Below are 17,646 nucleotides of genomic sequence, written 5' to 3' on the forward strand. Positions count from 1 at the left end.
TGGAACAAAATGACCCCCACGGCTGCCAGTTCCTCAGTCAAAGCACTGGCTCGGAAATATGCTGCCAGATGACCGTCACATGCTCAGAGCCACTGCCAGGAATTACACTTTTACTATGTGGCATCAGCACCATTGATATCCTGACCGTGCTGTACCACAAACTATCTGGGGATTATCTGTTTCTTTTACAGTCCAATTAAAAAAAGAGAAGGAAGCAAATAAAGACAATACCTATGTACATTGCGCATGAAGAATTTAATGTAATGTTTTAAAGACAAAGAATGTAATGTTTTAATACAAAAGACATTGATTTGCCATGGCACGCAGTCAGAGATAAATCACTGCAGGAATAGCTGATGCAGCATCCCTTCATCATAAAATGCTTTAGTCCTGACAGGAAATGAATAGACCAAAGGGGTTGCTTGGTCTGTTTCCTGAATCTTACTATCTGTGTATGTAAGGGGAAGGGAGTGGGGGTGGTGGGGTTAGTGAGAGAGGGCTATAGGACACGGGACTGACTTGAGCCCCTGGACCTCACCAAATCTCCATATCTGAGTATCTACCCACAAACCTGCCCATCGACAGACAGAACACAAAGCTGTAGCCTGAATGCAGTACAAGGCTTGCATTAAACTACACAATGAACAAACTGTGACAGGCTTTATGAGGCCTATTCAAACAACCTAGAGTTTTTTTTTTCTCTTGGAGAAATCCAATAAAGTCATCTCATATTTTACTTATTTATTTATTTTCAGTTCAGCAGACACTGTCCCATTCGAAGAAAAACCTTTCACAGAATGCCTGTAGGATCACATAGTGGGTGCAAGTCAGGACATCCAAATCTTTTTCAGTTGCTATTTCACATTCTTACAGCAATAAAACTATATGATCACTCCAAAGCTAACATATGTGCTAAAGGATGATTAGTTTAAACCAAAAAAGGAAAAGAATGCTGTTTTTGTAGTAAGTGCAAGGCTATTCTGCCAAGCTAAACTTATAATGTCACCAGTTCCCTATTATTACTCACACAGTAAAATATTACTGGCAAAATAAATCTATTACTGACTCACAGTTCTGAAGCAGTACTGCTCTAGGAGCGCCTCATTTTGCCCATAATCTGGTAATGCTATTAGCCTACCTGCTGGTAAAACAAACAGGTCATGCTTTTGCTTAACTCTCCCCCAATAGCAGCCCCTCTCACCTGCGTGCGGTCCTCGGAGTGGGCACTCTGCCCCGGCTCAAAGTCGAATATGCTCCTGGGCTCAGGGTGCCTTCTCCCTCCGTTGGACTGATTGTCTCCATCCCCTAGCTCACTCCTGCAACGCACACGCCCCGCCCCACCAAGCAAGGCGCGTTTATCGCAGTTTTACCGCTGCTACCTGCAGCAACACATCCCCACATGCCTCTCCCACTCCTGTTTTTTTTCTCTTTTTGTCTCTTTGCGGTTGGGGTATTTGCTGGTATTTACGTAGGAGGCCACTGTCCCCGTATCCAGGCTGCCTGCTACAGTACCCCAGGTACAGACTGAACAATGCACCCAAACTGGTGGATGAAGGAACCATTCATGGTGTGGTATTATACTCCTGTATGGGCTGGTTTCGCAGAATCTACATTTGAAATTGTATTCAGTCTAGAAATAAACTTAATCTAAGTCAGTGAAACTGGCTCAATATGTGCTAACGTGTGTAATATGTGTACTATACGTATATGACTGTCCTTAATATGACCTGATGTTATATTTGCACGGCTCTATACATTTTGTCCATGATTCATTTCATTTGTATTATCTACAGTATTTGGCAGCCATATATAAAAAATTCAAACAGGAAATATGCGGCCACTTGAGTGATTACTGCCTCTAAAAAAATGCATGACACGTCCTCCATCTCCACCCCCCCCCCTCCTTATTCTCTCTCTCTCTCTCTCTCTCTCTCTCTCTCTCTCTCTCTTTCAAACCTGTCCTTTTCAGATCCTGGAATGTACAGCAAAACCTATAGCCTTTCCCTGGTAGTCGCAGTATCAGTGAGCCAGTGATAAGGTGCTTGTACATCTCCCACCTTACCAGTCAGGCAGTGCGCCATACGGGGTGAGAGTGAACAGGTCCTTCCCGTCCACATATCCATCCACAAGAACCACGGTGGGGGGGTCTCTGGGGGGGTGTCTGGGGGGGTCAGGACTCCCTGAGGGTCAGATAAAGTGATGACACTTCAGTGAACCAAGTCTGAGCGTGTAACATTGTGAGGAAATTTCATCAGTCACAGCTAATCAATCCCAGTTTGTACTATAACCAATTAAAGATGGTGTGTGCAGCTGGAGTTCATCTCTTCCACACTTACTGTCCTCCGACCACAGCCTGGAGTCCCCCAGGTCAGGCTCTGCGACAGAGAGATAAGAAAGAGAGTGTGTTTGAGTTTGAACAAACCATTTTGTTCTTCACTGAAGCTGGTAACATCCAGCACAACAAGAGAAAACGATTAAAACTGAAATAAAATATTAAGAATACATTTCCCATAAGGGACAGATTTCATGGTTATTGCACCAAGTTTTTGAGTGGGGAAAGACAGGGAGATAGAGAGTGTTCAGTGCATGTATTCCCTTGTTTTTTTGTTGTCTGCAAATGTATCTGTACTTTTGCAACTCCTGTCTTGCCAGTAAAGACACACAAAAAAAATCACAAAAGAGAAAGGTAGAGCCAGAGAGGGACTTGGTGATTCTTAGAACAGTGTAGAAAACAAAACGGCTAAGGGGAGTGGTACTTAGTAAAGAAAAGCAGTGGGGTGGAGGTAATGAGTGTTTTCAGGCGGGATAATGAGACCCCCTCTCTGTAAGCACAGGTGGGGCTTTACACGGCCATTATTACCACCAATAACTGTGTCTCAGCGCAGTCAGTTAAGCACTCTCTCTCCAGACATGATGTTAAGGCTGAATCTATCACGAGAGACCCCCATCATGGTCACCATAAACCAGTGAAGTTATAGTACGTGAAGTCACCCAAACTGAAGGAAAGTCTATCGATGGCATTATCCTCTGTCCATCATTCATGGTTGATGCCGAATTACATTCCAGTAGCATTACCTTCACCTTTTTTCCCTCCATCAATTTTGGTCATCGTTTGATTATTAATCAAGGTTTCACCTCAAGTGACAACGTAATTGGTGCCTGTCATCTGAAGCCCAGGCGGAGAGATGACAGAAAGGGCTCTGTGCACATTAAATGTGTTTGGCCTCTTAGGGTAAAACATCTGTTAAATGCAGACATTTGTGGAAACAAGCCCAAACTAGCCAAAAATATAGAAAAATCATAAAATTCACACCTCTCCCAAAACATGCCAATCAATTCAGCCAGATCCTTGTGTTCAGGTCAGTTCTACACTTATCCCATTGCTTTCCATTCAGTGATGTAGAAAGCACGTGACAATGTGCTTTCCTGATAGGCTCTTAACCCTGGAATTCTCTGGCTCTCGGATTGGCTCTCCAGTGACTGACACTGACAGAAAGGAATTCCTGAGAGGGCGGGGCGGTGGTGTGAGATGGGCGACCTCACTTACCTGGTGGTTTCTTGTGGATCTGTCTGAACATGCTCCTGTACCAGTCCTTTGGTTTGTTCACACTCTGAGGGAGGGGCGGAGAGAGGGAGAGAGAGTGAGCGAGAGAAGGATTTTCTATAGAAAACATTTTGGTAAGGTAGCTTCCTATATGAGATACAGAGTGCTTAGTGATATCACGTGGTCAGGGGGATGAGTGTTCACACATGTGTGCTGCTCTTACAGATCTGGAAGCGATAGGCATTCCAGTCTCATCCACAGGGCCAATGCCTGAGAACTTGATCAGCCTCTCTTCGGCCGGGGTAGACCTCCGGGGCAGAGTGGCAGAGAAACCCTGCACACCATTTACCAGGGTCCCTGTCACAGAGAGAGGAGCACACGTGCCCTCAACATTCACTACAGCCAGCACGGTACAGGGACGGAGCTATGACCATCCGACAGAGACTCTCACACAGAAAATACCAACAGAAATTACAGTACCATTCTTTTGAATCCTTTATACAATTTAATTTGCTGTTGCTAATTATTACATACAGTAAATACATGTTGCAGTACTTGATGCTCTACTTTTCTGGATAATGTAGAATATACAAAAATAATGACGATAATATACACATAAAGTTAGAAACTACAAACATTGTTAGAACACACACATTAAAGATAACCAATGCTAAGTTGAGGGAGCGTTTCTTAAAAAAAATAATATATATAACTCAATGCTCTGAGAAACATGGATGTGTCTTACCGTGAGATTTTGGGGGTCCGTAATATGAACCGAAGCTGAGTGTTGGTGATCCTCTGCCATTGGTCTCTGAGACCTGGAGGAGAGAGCTGGCGAGCTTAGCACAAAACCTTGGGTCTGAATCAACAGGAAAACACGTGATCCAGACCCATATGTAGCCAGACCGATGAAGCTTAATCGAGTTGTCTCATACAAAGAAAGTCATTCTCCCCCAATTTGCAAGCCATAAGAGATAGACTGTCATACTTAAGTGGCCCCACACGGGGGAGCAATTGTCTCCTAAATGAAGCAGACATACAAAAAATTGAAATGTGCCGTTATCCTCGATGAAAACAGATTGATAATAATGTCTGAACAGCAGTGTGTCTGTGTGAAATTGGGGGCAGCTTGCCTGGGAGGGGTGGCTGGGGCTGAGGGTGCAGGTGCGGTAGGGGCTCAGCGGTGGGGTGGGGAGCCCGGGGGAGATCACCACCTCCTGGGTCAGGTCAGGGGAGTGGCGGTACTGCTGCAGCGGCCCGTGGGCGCCATCGTCTGAGAAGACGATCCGCGAGCCGTTCAGATGGTCCTGGATTTCCACCTGCCGCTGCGCGAGGGCAGAGAGAACGGATTAGAGGTCTGGTTCAGTCTCCCCATCCTCCCCATCCTCGCTCATATCCGCCGTTTCATCCCTCTTTCCGCTTAGTCATGGACGCACACCGTCGCTTTTGAGAGGCTTCTTTCCCAAAGGCCAAGCAGCCAGGGGCAAAAGTGAGTGTGGAGCCCGTCTCCCGTCTCTGGGTGCTAATTAGCCCCTATTATGCACGTCCTGGTGAGAGGGCACTAATTTATTTAAAGCAGCGCTCTGTGGAAGTGTTGTTCCACCCACTTCATCATCTCCTTTGCAGAGGCTGGAGAAAGGGCCCATTCAGGGGGACGGTAAGGAGGGTGAAATAAGAGAGCCTCATTATGTGGCCATTAACCGCCCATTCAGCAGCGCTGCCCATTCTGAGGGCTGGCTGGGGCATTACTGGGGCTGTGGGGGCGATGACGTCACCCACCCACAGTCCGGTGGAGCAGCAGTAATGATGCCCCCTGTGCTCCCCTGCCCCACCCCCCGTTTCCATGGAAACCCCCCCCCCCCCGCACACCAGCCCTACCTCTTACCCCTGATCCTGTTTGTTTATGTGCGAGGGGCGTTTGAGCCTCTGCTGCCCTCACGGTTTCTGTTCTGGGGTCATGGGAAGCACCCTGGTTTCTCACAGCTTGTGAAACTGTATCTACATAAATCAGGGAGACGCCATTGTGCCACTAGGACCGGGGGTATTTTCATGGAAATTTCCCTTCAACAAATTGTTTTTCTCCCCTTTTCAGCCTGTTTTGTCCACGTTGGTTGTAGTTGCCTTTTTGCCCGACTTTGAGACTTCCAGGTACAGCTCAGCCCTGCCCGGCATTGGCAGGCTTCGAATACATCACCACGAAAATCTCTTTGGACACCATAAGAGCTTTTAAGCTTTACTGAAGAGGAATTCATGCCAACAGTCTGATGAATTGCAAATCAGCTGTTAGCCCCAACCTATTTTAACACGTGTTTGCTCTTATCTATTGAGACTAAAGTGCATTATCAAATATTTTATTATACCTCCCATATGACACCTAGCAATTAAGAGCCTGTTAACCTGGCACTATACCTGAGACTGCATGTCATCTGTCCTGGACCTGGTCACTGGGCTGTGTATAAACTGTGTGGTCCACTGTCTCGGCCTGTAAGTGGAGAGAGAGAGAGAGAGAGAGAGAGAGAGAGAGAGAGAGAGAGAGAGAGAGAGAGAGAGAGAGAGAGAGAGAGAAAGAGAGAGAGAGAGAGAGAGAGAGAGAGAGAGAGAGAGAGAGAGAGATGCTCAAATGACACTGGCTAAAACAAGAGTGTAAAAAAATTCTGACACCTGGGACCCTGCAGCTACATTAAGTTATGTGTTTTCCTAGCTCCCAGTCACAGGAAGTGATTTTAATGAGACATTCAGTGGTGCACAGGCACAGACAAGCATGGTCTTCAGTTGAGGAGATTTCAGTGTGTTCTCCACAAATACACAAGTGACTATTAAAGCCTATTCTCAGCTAAGAGATCTAATGTCATTAGTAATCAGAATGCAGTTCATGTTTCAGCCTATTGTAGACACAGGAAGTGCTGCATAAGAAGTATTCAGGCAATCCATTACATACAGCACACAGTCTCTGAAGCTTGTAGAGTATGGTGAAGGCATGATGTGCTGAATCAGAAAAGCCTCAATGCCAGTGTGTACACTACTGAAGAGCACCCATACCCGTGTAGAGCAGTCTGTCAATCTCACTGTGTCACATGACACTGCAGCATCCTGCCCCTCACCATACTAACCCAACCTACATGGATACAGAGGTGTGTGTGCATGTACATGTGCAAATGCAGGCACACACGTCGCTTTACAGCCAGGGATACACCCAACACCTAGACATGTGATGAATACATCCATACACACACACACACTCACACACATACATACGTACACACTCATATACACACATACCCTGCAATCAATTCACGTGGTGAAGCACACAATGACTAAATGTAAGCACACACAGAGGGCTCTGAATAGAGACTAGTGTCCCTTCTGATTCTGATGACAAAGTGAAAAAACGTACTCTCACTCCTGTTGGTTAATCAGTAAGCCAGGCCAAATACTATGCACTGCTATTTCTAACAATTCCCTAAAGCAGTACAGGACATAATGTTTTTATTCAAAAGCCAGATGGATTTCTATTGTAGGGATGAATAAGTCATTCAATAATCAACTGAGACACATTCAGACATGTCTAAGAGCAAATAATTTTTGATAAATCATTCAACAAATGCTGAACTAAGGCACAAAGGGACTTGCTATTGATAAATGGACTGTGCTTGTTCACATTATCCTCTTGACAGACAAAAAGCCAGAAAATACAGGAAAAGTATTTATTTCCTGTAAATGTGCTATGTCAGACAAGGATCAGACATTTAATGTGGTTACCAGTTAGTCGAATTTGGACTGGGCAGCCACTGAAGATCTTATTTTGAATTTTCTAGTTATCTTCTAAAAAGTACACTTGAATACATGGAAAAACCTATCTCTGTCCACATTATACATGCAGTACAAGTCTTCATTTTCATCCCCTTGGTCTAAAGTGATTCATTTTCTAATGCTTTCCAATTCTTGAAGTGAAGTCTTGACTTTAAATGGGTGTGTTATGCCTCTGCCCTGCAAGGGAATTAGATTTTTTTGTTTCCATGGAAAGTGGCCGGTCAGAAGCAGAGGAAGCAAACCCCTCTCCTGAACCAGGATATTCAGTGGGTGGATCTGAATGCATCTTTCAGCTCAAAATCCAAGTGTAACAATTTGAGCACCATCAGAGAGCTCCAGAATGGAAAAATGTGGTTCATGTTCCTGTCCCAGCCACCCTGTCAGGATGATGGGAAACAATAATGGTGACTCAGAAGCCTTCTCAGTTCTTCCACTGCAGCGCAGCTAGTGGGATTGGATTGAGCAATCATTGCATAAAGATGCATTGTGAGGCCTAGTTAATTACTCCAATCTCCTGCACCTCTGCCACCCTGATTAAAAGAGCTGATGCTGTACATCAAACCTGTGGGCTGAAGGGCTGGTAATTTCACGAGAATCGAGAGGTACTCCCTCACGCTGCAGCCCAAAAAGGGTCTAGGAACAACACAGGGGATTGTTTCCACAGAACTACTGGAGCTACTGGAGCCATCACTCGAGCACCTATGCAGAGCGTTGGGATTGATAAGAACCCCCCCCCCCTTCCTTAGACAAAGCCAGAAAGCCAGACCAGTTCTGCAGAAGTTCCAATGGTATTTCCCATGAATGACTTTTTCCGTGTGCCGCTAGTGCAGAACATCCGTAATCATAAACTATGGGGTCTGTTATGGTCCAGACAGAAATCCCAAACACCAGCCCACTGGCACAGAGGCGTTAAGCACCCTCTTGTTCCAAGCGGGTTATGTCACCCCAAATGACTCATCACTACCAAACAAGCTGCGTTACATAACAAGGAAATACTTAAAGTGGCAATCTATGGATTTTTTTCATATGAGCAAATATCATATTTCAGATATTCTCACTGGCATTTCTCTAGCAATGACCATTGAGACCATGTTTGTTGTTTCATTTCATTTCTATAAATTAATATTTAAAGTTTGTGGAGGGACCACCATTCCCACCCTGTATGGAAATGTACACACAGAAACCTATGGAAGAAATGAGTGTTGAAAGTGCAGAGATGCGTAGTTTGCATAGACATGTGCTTCCAGCAGTGACACAGGAGAGTTTGAGCCTCATTAACACAAGAGGAGGAGTGGTTCAAGCAGTTATCTCTGTTTGCAGTACAATATCACTGTGCTGACATCGCTTATTGTCTGTCCTCAGTTATTCTTTTGTCCTCTGTTATTATCATTATTTTCTCTTACTGTCTCTGTCTTCTGTTTTCTCTTTTTTCTCTTGTCATTTTCTTCTCTCCTGAGTTGACGTGGTTGTAAGGCAAATGATGCCGCTGTGTTTTGGAGCGTGTCGACCTGGTATGACCACCAGTCACCATGGGTGGCCGCTAAGTCCACCAAAACCAAGGAAATCATAGATTGGCACTTTAAGAATGATAGGTGTCGAATACCAATGCAAGACAAGCACAAGCCTGACCTTTGAACTCACTGGAGTCCTATACTTAACTTCATTATTTCAAACATGTTGTTCATTAGCACCTTGATGCATAGCATTTAGCCAGGCCCATAAAACTAGTACTCATTGGCATTTGTAATGCTTCTCAAAGTCTGTCATCAGTTTTCATCGCTAAAAACTGAAGTACTGTAGTCGACTTGTTATGCACCATTGTGCTGCTCTCAATCATGAGGTCATTCAATTACAGAGGACCCGGGGTGACACTGTACCCCCCCCCCCCCCCCCCCCCCCCACACACACACACACACTTCAGTTCTCAAAATGGGGGAATGCATTTCATGTCCATTTGTACAAATGCTCTTTGCTCACCGGGCTGCTTAATTCAGTGAGGGGAAAAGGGAACAATCGGGTTTGTTCTTTTCTAATACACTGTGGTTATTCAGCCCGTACTCCCAGCCAAGGAATAAAGACACTCCAGTTTGTTTCTCTTTTTCATTCAGAAATTGACCATGCTGAAACATTTTCTGCATTCACAAATTAACTGTAATTTTTTTCAATTGTTGCACTTCGGAAGGAAATAATGTCAGAAGAAATGATTCAGTGTGTCCTCATAGCCTCACATATATTACCAAGTATGCCTCTGAATATATAGTATCTGGGACCCACTCCAAGAATTTGGCCCTGTGATCACTGCACATGGGCTATCCTACCACTGCTATGCGGATAATACCCAACTCTTCATCTCGTTCCCACCATCTGATACACAGGTTTTAGCCCGTATCTCTGCTTGCCTGAGTGACATCCAGAGCTGGATGGACAACCACCATCTAAAGCTCAACCCAGGTAAGACTGAAATGATATTCATTCCTGCTAATACCTCTCCCCATCTGGATCTCTCCATTTCCCTCGGGGATACCACACTCACGCCATCACCCAGTGCAAGGAACCTCGGCGTGGTGAAGGACAGCAGACTGTCCCTCTCCGAGAACATTGCGGCGGTGACCCGGTCATGCAGGTTCTTCCTATACAACATACAGAGAATCCGCCCCTTTCTCACCCCCTACTCGACCCAGCTCCTGGTCCAAGCGATGGTTCTACTGCAATTCCCTCTTGGCTGGCCTCCCAGCATCTGCCATCAGACCCCTCCAACTTATCCAGAATGCAGCAGCTCGTCTGGTCTTCAACCTTCCCAAATACTCACACGTCACCCCCCTGCTTACTTCCCTCCACTGGCTGCCTGTCATGGCTCGCATCAAATTCAAAACATTGGTGCTAGCCTTCCAAGCAGTTAAAGGGTCTTCCCCAGCTTACCTCCAAAAAATCATCAGACCCTACACCCCTGCCAGATCTCTTCGTTCAGCCTCCACAGGCTGCTTGGCACCTCCCCCTCTCCGAACCTCCACCTCACGCACTACTGTCTGTTCTGGCTCCACGGTGGTGGAATGAACTCCCCGTTGAGGTCAGAACTGGAGAATCTCTCCCCACCTTCAAGCGCAAACTGAAGACGCACCTCTTCAAGCAGCACCTCTCCCTGTCCCTCCCTACCTCCCTACCTGGTCCTGGTCCTTATCTTTGTTGTACAGGTAGCAGTTGAAATTGTACTTTCCTCTAGGGTCTTTCAGCGCACTTATCCCTGGTTATGGGTATGCACTTTGTTGTTTGTCGCTCTGGTAAGAGCATCTGCCAAATGCCATTAATGTAATGCAATGTAATGTAATGATTGAAAAACAAAAATGCAAAAAAAGGAAAAAATCACCATAAAAAGCCATAAAAAGTAAATGGTTTGTCCTTCTCTGCAGTGTCTCTGACGTCAGCAGAATTCATTGCCTAAACAAGTATGAGGGGGAACTTCAACCCAAAAGCTGCGTGGACCAACACAATTGCCAGACTCACACAACAAAGACCACAGCAAAGGAAGCCAAAACAAGATCTAACCTAATAAGGTAATATCAGTCCTGACATTTACTGAAAATATTCCCTCTGAACAGATTAGCTCTAGATATGTTTTTGGCCTAGCATGTTTTCAAGACCCTGCACATTCTTTATGGCTGACTAATACCAAGCTCTGACTCCAAACTGCCTCTCTGCTTGGGATTCCCTCCAAGAGCAGACAGAATGTTTGTTTACTGCAGCAGATTAATTAATGCGCACAGGTTCCCCTGAGACACAGTCACTTATTTACAAATGTTTTTTTGCCTAATATGGGGCTGCAGTTCTGAGTTTGCATACGCATACTGCAGACTCTTATTGGACATGCCAGGATGCCGTAGAGCGCCAAATTCCATGTAGCAGCCTCTGTAAACTTGGCGGGAGATAAAACACGGTTCTAGCAATGTTTGAGACACTCATCCCTCTGGCAACCTTGCCTGTCTGCGACATGCGGTTTGTAAACCTCTAAATCATTTTGCAAAGGGCCAAGCCTGGACAGTTAAAGCAGTGAATTTGTCTCCCAGGCACCCTCATATATCACTGACAAACAGCATATCCATGGTACACTAATACACGCTGCCCTGCCAGTGGACCCACTCAAGCATGTAGTCTCATTTCAGGTAGTGAAAGTGGGGGGTTTGCCAGACATTCAGAACAGGGGAGGGTGCCCAATGAGCGAGCTGGGGCATTAAAGACCTGCCTCTCTTTTGGTTTGGCTCAGTTTTCTACACTTGGAAAAAGCACAGCTCCAAAATAATAGTATCTAATCTAATATTAACCATACTACTCTTTTGTACACTGCAAAAAAAACCCAACCCAAAATAAGTATTTTAGTCTTATATTGAATTTTGCTTGTTAAGCAAACAGTGACTCAAAACAAACTAATATTTTCTACTTCAGAAAAAAGTATATTTTATTACATGACCAAAATCCTTAAGACAGTCAGTTTTTCCAGTGAAACAAAAGAGCAATTAACTCTTCTCAGAAGGCAATTGTGAGTCATTTGTCAGTAAACCCCCCCAGAGCAATGCCAACGTAAAGCACACTAAGACTGAGAAGAATCTTCCCTCCATTGCAGGAAGAGGAATTGTAATGGGACATAAGAACAGGTTTCCACCTGAACAGACCCTGGCCGTGTCATTGAGCCTTGGGTGGGCCTGCTGTACAGCACTGACCTCGCTGCCCCTCACATGACCGCATTGCTCTCCCAGGGTGCCCTGCTGTCCAAGCAGCCACAGCACATGCCACATGAACGGCCTCTGTTGCCCCCGGCAGCGGCACGGCTCCGACCCCTGGCCTCTCCTACCTACCTTTCAGTGGCTGACCACTCTTGTCAGGCAACTGCTGGGGAGGGTAAAAAATGACAACTGGACTGACCCCCCTCACCCTTTGTGGAAAGGACAATGTCAGATAGCAGTCAGGGACCTCCCCTCTTTCACCTTTTCTGTGTCTGTGAGGACAGGGCCAGGGTTAATGATCGACTCCAGTGCCTGGGAATGGCTGCTGATTCCACCTAAAAGAGTGGACGTGAGCCCCCGTGAAGGCAAGACTCCTGCAGACAAGGGCCAAAAGTTGATGAGCATTGGTTTGCTTGCAGAAGATAATAATAACAGGAAGATCTCCTTCAGTTGATCTCTAAGAACCCCCACCACGGGACTCCTAGCAGGATGAATAAACATCCCGTGAACTTTGTCCTGTACAGGAAGTCCTTCTGTTTTCCTAGTGTAATCTTTCTGTGTACCATTCTCAAACTGCCACTTGCGCTACTGCTCCTCAAATATGGAATCAGAGGAAACAGAATACAAGTTTATACATCTGGCAAAAGGTAAATAAATGACCTCATTCTTCAATTTATATCACTTCCTCCAAATCACACCTGCCTTTTTGCTTTCAAAATCGCACCATTTACCAAGGCAGCAATTGTCTTCAAATATTCAAGATCAATATAGAATGATACCATTAGCATAGCAAGCAAAAGCTGCATCATGTTTCCAAAAAGGATGTATGTTAGTGCAAATGTAAAGTTGGAGGGGGGATCTTTTTATCTAGGCTGAGAGAAGGGGTTTGTTTTGTTGTGGCGCTGCAAATCATCACTGTCCACTGTGAGGGGAACAGAACGATCCCGCCCAATCCTCAAATGATGAGCTTGGAGCATCTGAGACACAGATATAGACCGTACAAGGATCTGATCCACTGATGTTACCCCCTTAGTAAGAGAAATACACATGTATCACAGGCAGAGGCATTCTGTCCTTGTATGGTTCTTCCCTCTGTCTGCCAAGCTTGGGTAAAGCCAGGCCTCACATGCTACTTGTTAATGAAGTGGCCACACAGTTTATCTGTGTGTTCTTTCAGATGTAAATTATGCAGCCAATAGGCCTCCCCTTCAAAAGACCAATGGCAGACCGCCGGACTGTATAATGGACTAGCGATTTAACTCTCCTCTATACTTGTGCCTCAGACTTCCAACTGCCAGAGTTTTCTCATTGTTTGCCCTCAGCTGTTCCTTGCAAGCTCCAGTGCTTCTGTACCGCTTCATCTCAGTCAAGTATTTTTCCGAAACCTGGAAACTATCACACCAGTCACACAGCTGCATATTTGCTCTGTGCAAAGCAGGTAAGGCTGATGAATGTCAAAGGTCCGCGGCTCTCCCACATTGGTGCACTATAGAGTAATTAATTAATCTACAGAAACCAAAATGAATTACATCAAGATAGACCCAGTACATAAGCACAGTCCTCTTTTGCATATGCAAAGACAGAAGGCACACAACCTGACCCTGTCTGTGTTATGTGCAGGTTAGGTTGATAATGGCGGTTTGAAGATCAAGCGGAGCATCACGGCATTCCCTTTTCCCACTCCTGTTGGGATTACAGGGGAAGAAATAGAAGATTATACAGAGTATCAGGTTGAGGGCTGGTCAGGTGAGTTGGGTGGGGCGGGCGGATCAGAAGCACCCGGACCTTTCGTCAGTGCCCTGGGGAGAAGTAGTTCTGACAGTGCCGTCTGCTCGTGTTCATGTCACATAAGGGGGGGGGGGGGGGCGAGAGAACCCCCTCTACAAAGAGAGGTGCCGCCCGATGCTCTGGACTGAGACCAAGCAAATCAACAAATCCTGGGTCCACTGTTCCTCTCTGCCACCGCCCATTAGTCGTCTGTTGACATGCCAGACCTCGGGACACCCATGCCTCTTTCTCTCGACTATAGCCATTGTTCCCCAATCCCCTGAGCTGACAGCTTATTTTTGGCACTGGAAGTTTCCATTTCAGCTATTACAAAACACCGAGAGAGAAAACTGAACCCATAAGATCGAGACCAAACATGGCTAAATGAAATGCCCCTTCTTCATTAAGGCCACCTCAGCAGTAGGTAATGCTTTTCACATGTTATCCATGTGTGAGTTCCTTTAAGATGTCACCTTAGAAACACAGCTCAAAAGGAATCCTCGAGAAAATCCACTGCAATAAGCTTACAAGTTCGGTACATAACAACCTTTAAAGACAGACCAAACACTGAGCATTCAAAGTAAACCCACTGAAACCCATGCAGGATCTCAGCAGGGGACCCGCAGCTTACCAGCACAGGTTACTTACCGGTGTGTGTACACCACGCAGGGAAGCCCTGGAAGAAGGTGGTCCCCCCCAGCTCAACGCACTGTGCACTGCCTGCAAGCCCCGTCCATTCTGGTCCCTCTGCACTTGCTCTCCCTCTCTCCTCTCTCATTTTTCTCTCGCTCACTTTTCTCTCTCGCTCGGCCTGGGAAGAACTTCCCGGTTGACAGGCGTTTCCGTGGCAACCCCCGGGGCCCCTGCTCAAAAGCGATCCTCCTCCCTGCCTGCCAGTTCTGGGCTCCCTCAGTGAAGAAAGCTCTTTGTTGAGATAAGGTGATATTTCACAGCGCAGGGTTAAGGACAGGGGAATGCTAATAGTTTGCCAACACCACGTCCACCACCCTAATCACCTCCCACACCCGCTATCCCTCCCAGTCTGTCCCCAAAGCCTGCTTTCCGCTGCCGCACTTCCCCTGCTCGCTACTGGTGCCTCTCGAGCCGGCATGTAGAGGGCACGGTTCTGGGCAGTGGAGCAGGGGTTAGAAAAAAAGAGCCTTTGGATCACATTGTTGCGGAAATCACCAAGGGACTTACTGACTCATTAGCTTTTGAGGTGCCGGCTGCACCTAATCGGGATTAGGGCCCCGCAGATCACCTCTCCACTGAACAGGGCTGCTTTGGCCTCTCATCAAAGCCTCCACACTCTCAATGAGCAGAGCGAGGAAGGTTCCAGAAACATGGCTTTACTGAGCTGTATTTTGAAACTTCTGTCAAGGCAAGCAATGGGACACAACCCCAAAAGCTTTCAGGACCCTGCAACATTTTCATACTTAATACTGCCAGTATAGCATTAGCATGCATAGCATTTTACTTGCAATAACTATGTGCTAATTATCCATGTTTGTCACAAACTCAGAGGTGTAGGCACTACATGAGAAGAATACACTGGAATACCCTTGAAACAGATCAATGGGAGCTATCAACAGAAAGGACCATCCTTAGAGTGTCCTAAGAGACAGTGCTTGTTATATTAAACAAGAATGCGTCCTGACAACAGCGACAGACATTTATTGAACATCCTAACCAATGAATGATAGCTTTACTTAAGATACGAAATCAGTTTGGGGCACTGCATTCAGATTCCTCAAACAGCTGATAACCTGAAACCTGTCATTAGAATTCTGGGAGGGTAAAACCCCCCATTAGCCGAAAACGGAGAGGACAGAGTGTGCCTGGAGAGGAAACGGTGTAAAAAAATACAGCTCTGCTGATGCATTTACCCACACACTCCATGCTTCAACCCATCCGTGAATCACCCGTCCAAAACAAGCTAGTCCTGCTATTCCAGCGACTTTGTGTCATACAAACTGGATCTCTTTCAGTTGTGCAATGCAGCTGGCTGCCTTTTTGTTAACGGAAATAAATGCATTTTAATCAGGCATTACCATTCGCAGTAAACATGTAAGGACATTTAAACAGCCCTTTCAATGTCATGGAACGCCGTGTCTGCCCGATTTCACAGTACACTTTCAGAATGGAATAGACTGAGTCAGCTAGCAGTTAATAATTCAGCGGTGAAAGAGGCTGGCTGGGGTAGGATTCACTCAGACCAACACGGTGTACGCTTACAGAATCTGGTTATTGAAAATGTTTTTGCCAAGCAGTTAGAGCCACATTTATGAAAAAGAAAAGGGGGGGGGGGGTAAATTGCTTGAGCGGCGGTGCAGGCTCCCTCATTCCGTTGTCCCACAGTCTCCCACTGTGATCCAATCCCATAACATGTCACTCTGACAGTCAGAGCTGTGATCCAATCCCGCACCATGTCACTCTGACAGTCAGAGTGGGAAAGCTGACCACCGTCCTGGCAGATGACCTGGTGCCTCTCTCTTCGAAACGCACACACAAACCAGCACTCCAAAGGCGCCTTGGAATAAAAATACACGAAAATAAGTGCTTAATTCTTGCTTGATTAATCATTGGAGTGCAGGCCTCTGTGTGCTTTTCAATTTGTATGGGATTAGAAGGCTGACGCACCTTTTTTGATAAACAAAGCGCAAGGTAAAAGTTACGCTCTCCCTCTTAGGTGCTGTCTATTTCTCCTACAGTAATTACGAGCCCTGTCCAGTCTCAGGCCTCTCTCCGTGTGTTGTCCCTCTGTCTGCCTTTCTCTTTTGCTTTTTTTCTCCAACCACAACTGCAATGGTCAGAGTATCAAAATGGAATATTCAAAGAAATGAGACTGTCTGTGACCCAACTGATATTTTTGTATCTATTTTAAAGTTACAATAGCATTTTGCCAGCACATTCGTTGTACAGTTAAAGTTCAGTACCGTAACCAATACCGCTGTATTTTATTGAAATTCATATTTATTTGTTCTGCCTTTTCTCCATCGCATTTTTGAATACTTTCCATTGTTGAAGTGATACAGCATATATAGTATGTACTATGATTATTATTTTTTACTTTTTATTGAAAGTCAGACAACCCCACAAAGACAATTTAATCCTTTTTTAAAAATATATACCTTTAACAGAGAATTGTTAAAGGTATATATTTTCCATTTACTTAACATGTGGCAGTAAGAAACAGTCAGAAGAGACAACATTCTAAAAGACTAGCCACACTAAAAGTTTTGCAAGAACAGCAGTATTGGCTTTTCACAAATTAACCACTGGACAAGCACGGCCAAATGGAACCTAATCTCACAGCGCCCCCAATGTAACCATACCCCCACTGATAATAAAAATAAAAACACACAAGACATTGAGGGACAAACGAAACAGCCATCCAAACACCTTTGGAAGATTCTCATAGAACTGCTGCCAAAAACTAAAACAGCCAAAGACAAGAATACTTGGCACAATAAAGTCTACAGGGTTCATAACGGAAATATGTACAAATTACCCATGATGGATATATAACTCCACTTCATTCTGAACAGGCAGGACAGTTTACTGTAGATAGTTGTAGCGCTGTTACTGTTTAACACATGAGTGATTGTGCCTTTAGGTTGTTCTTAAGTACATATTTGTGTCCTGAAATGTGACAGAAGTACAGTATGATTTTCTAAAATTTGGAGATCTTAACACCACAAGCTCACAGATTTAAAAATGGGGGAGGCTTTTAGAGAAGGTAGAAAAATGAAAGACCCTCAGCCCAAAAAGAGACCAAGGGCATATATAACACAGACGATGAAGACAATG

The 17,646-nt window shown here is 45.4% G+C and overlaps 1 protein-coding gene across 6 annotated transcripts in view; it reads right to left on the reverse strand.

Annotated features, from left to right (window-relative positions):
- sorbs3 (sorbin and SH3 domain containing 3) overlaps positions 1–17,646 on the reverse strand; it is a 33,765-nt gene that overhangs the window by 13,279 nt on the left and 2,840 nt on the right. For 5 of the 6 annotated variants that reach the window (XM_061261243.1, XM_061261246.1, XM_061261245.1 and 2 more), the window contains exons 2-9: positions 5,954–6,026; positions 4,678–4,869; positions 4,290–4,362; positions 3,768–3,901; positions 3,548–3,611; positions 2,337–2,375; positions 2,063–2,180; positions 1,202–1,316 (exon numbers count right to left, since the gene is read on the reverse strand). In XM_061261243.1, the coding sequence (XP_061117227.1) occupies positions 1,202–1,316; positions 2,063–2,180; positions 2,337–2,375; positions 3,548–3,611; positions 3,768–3,901; positions 4,290–4,362; positions 4,678–4,869; positions 5,954–5,965 (747 nt within the window). In that variant the 5' untranslated portion in view covers positions 5,966–6,026. Of the gene's footprint in view, positions 1–1,201; positions 1,317–2,062; positions 2,181–2,336; positions 2,376–3,547; positions 3,612–3,767; positions 3,902–4,289; positions 4,363–4,677; positions 4,870–5,953; positions 6,027–14,484; positions 14,600–17,646 lie in introns of those variants that run through there. The other variant, XM_061261242.1, reaches the window with a different exon arrangement.

Source organism: Conger conger, chromosome 11 (genome assembly GCF_963514075.1).
Source record: "Conger conger chromosome 11, fConCon1.1, whole genome shotgun sequence".
Lineage (NCBI taxonomy): Eukaryota > Metazoa > Chordata > Actinopteri > Anguilliformes > Congridae > Conger > Conger conger.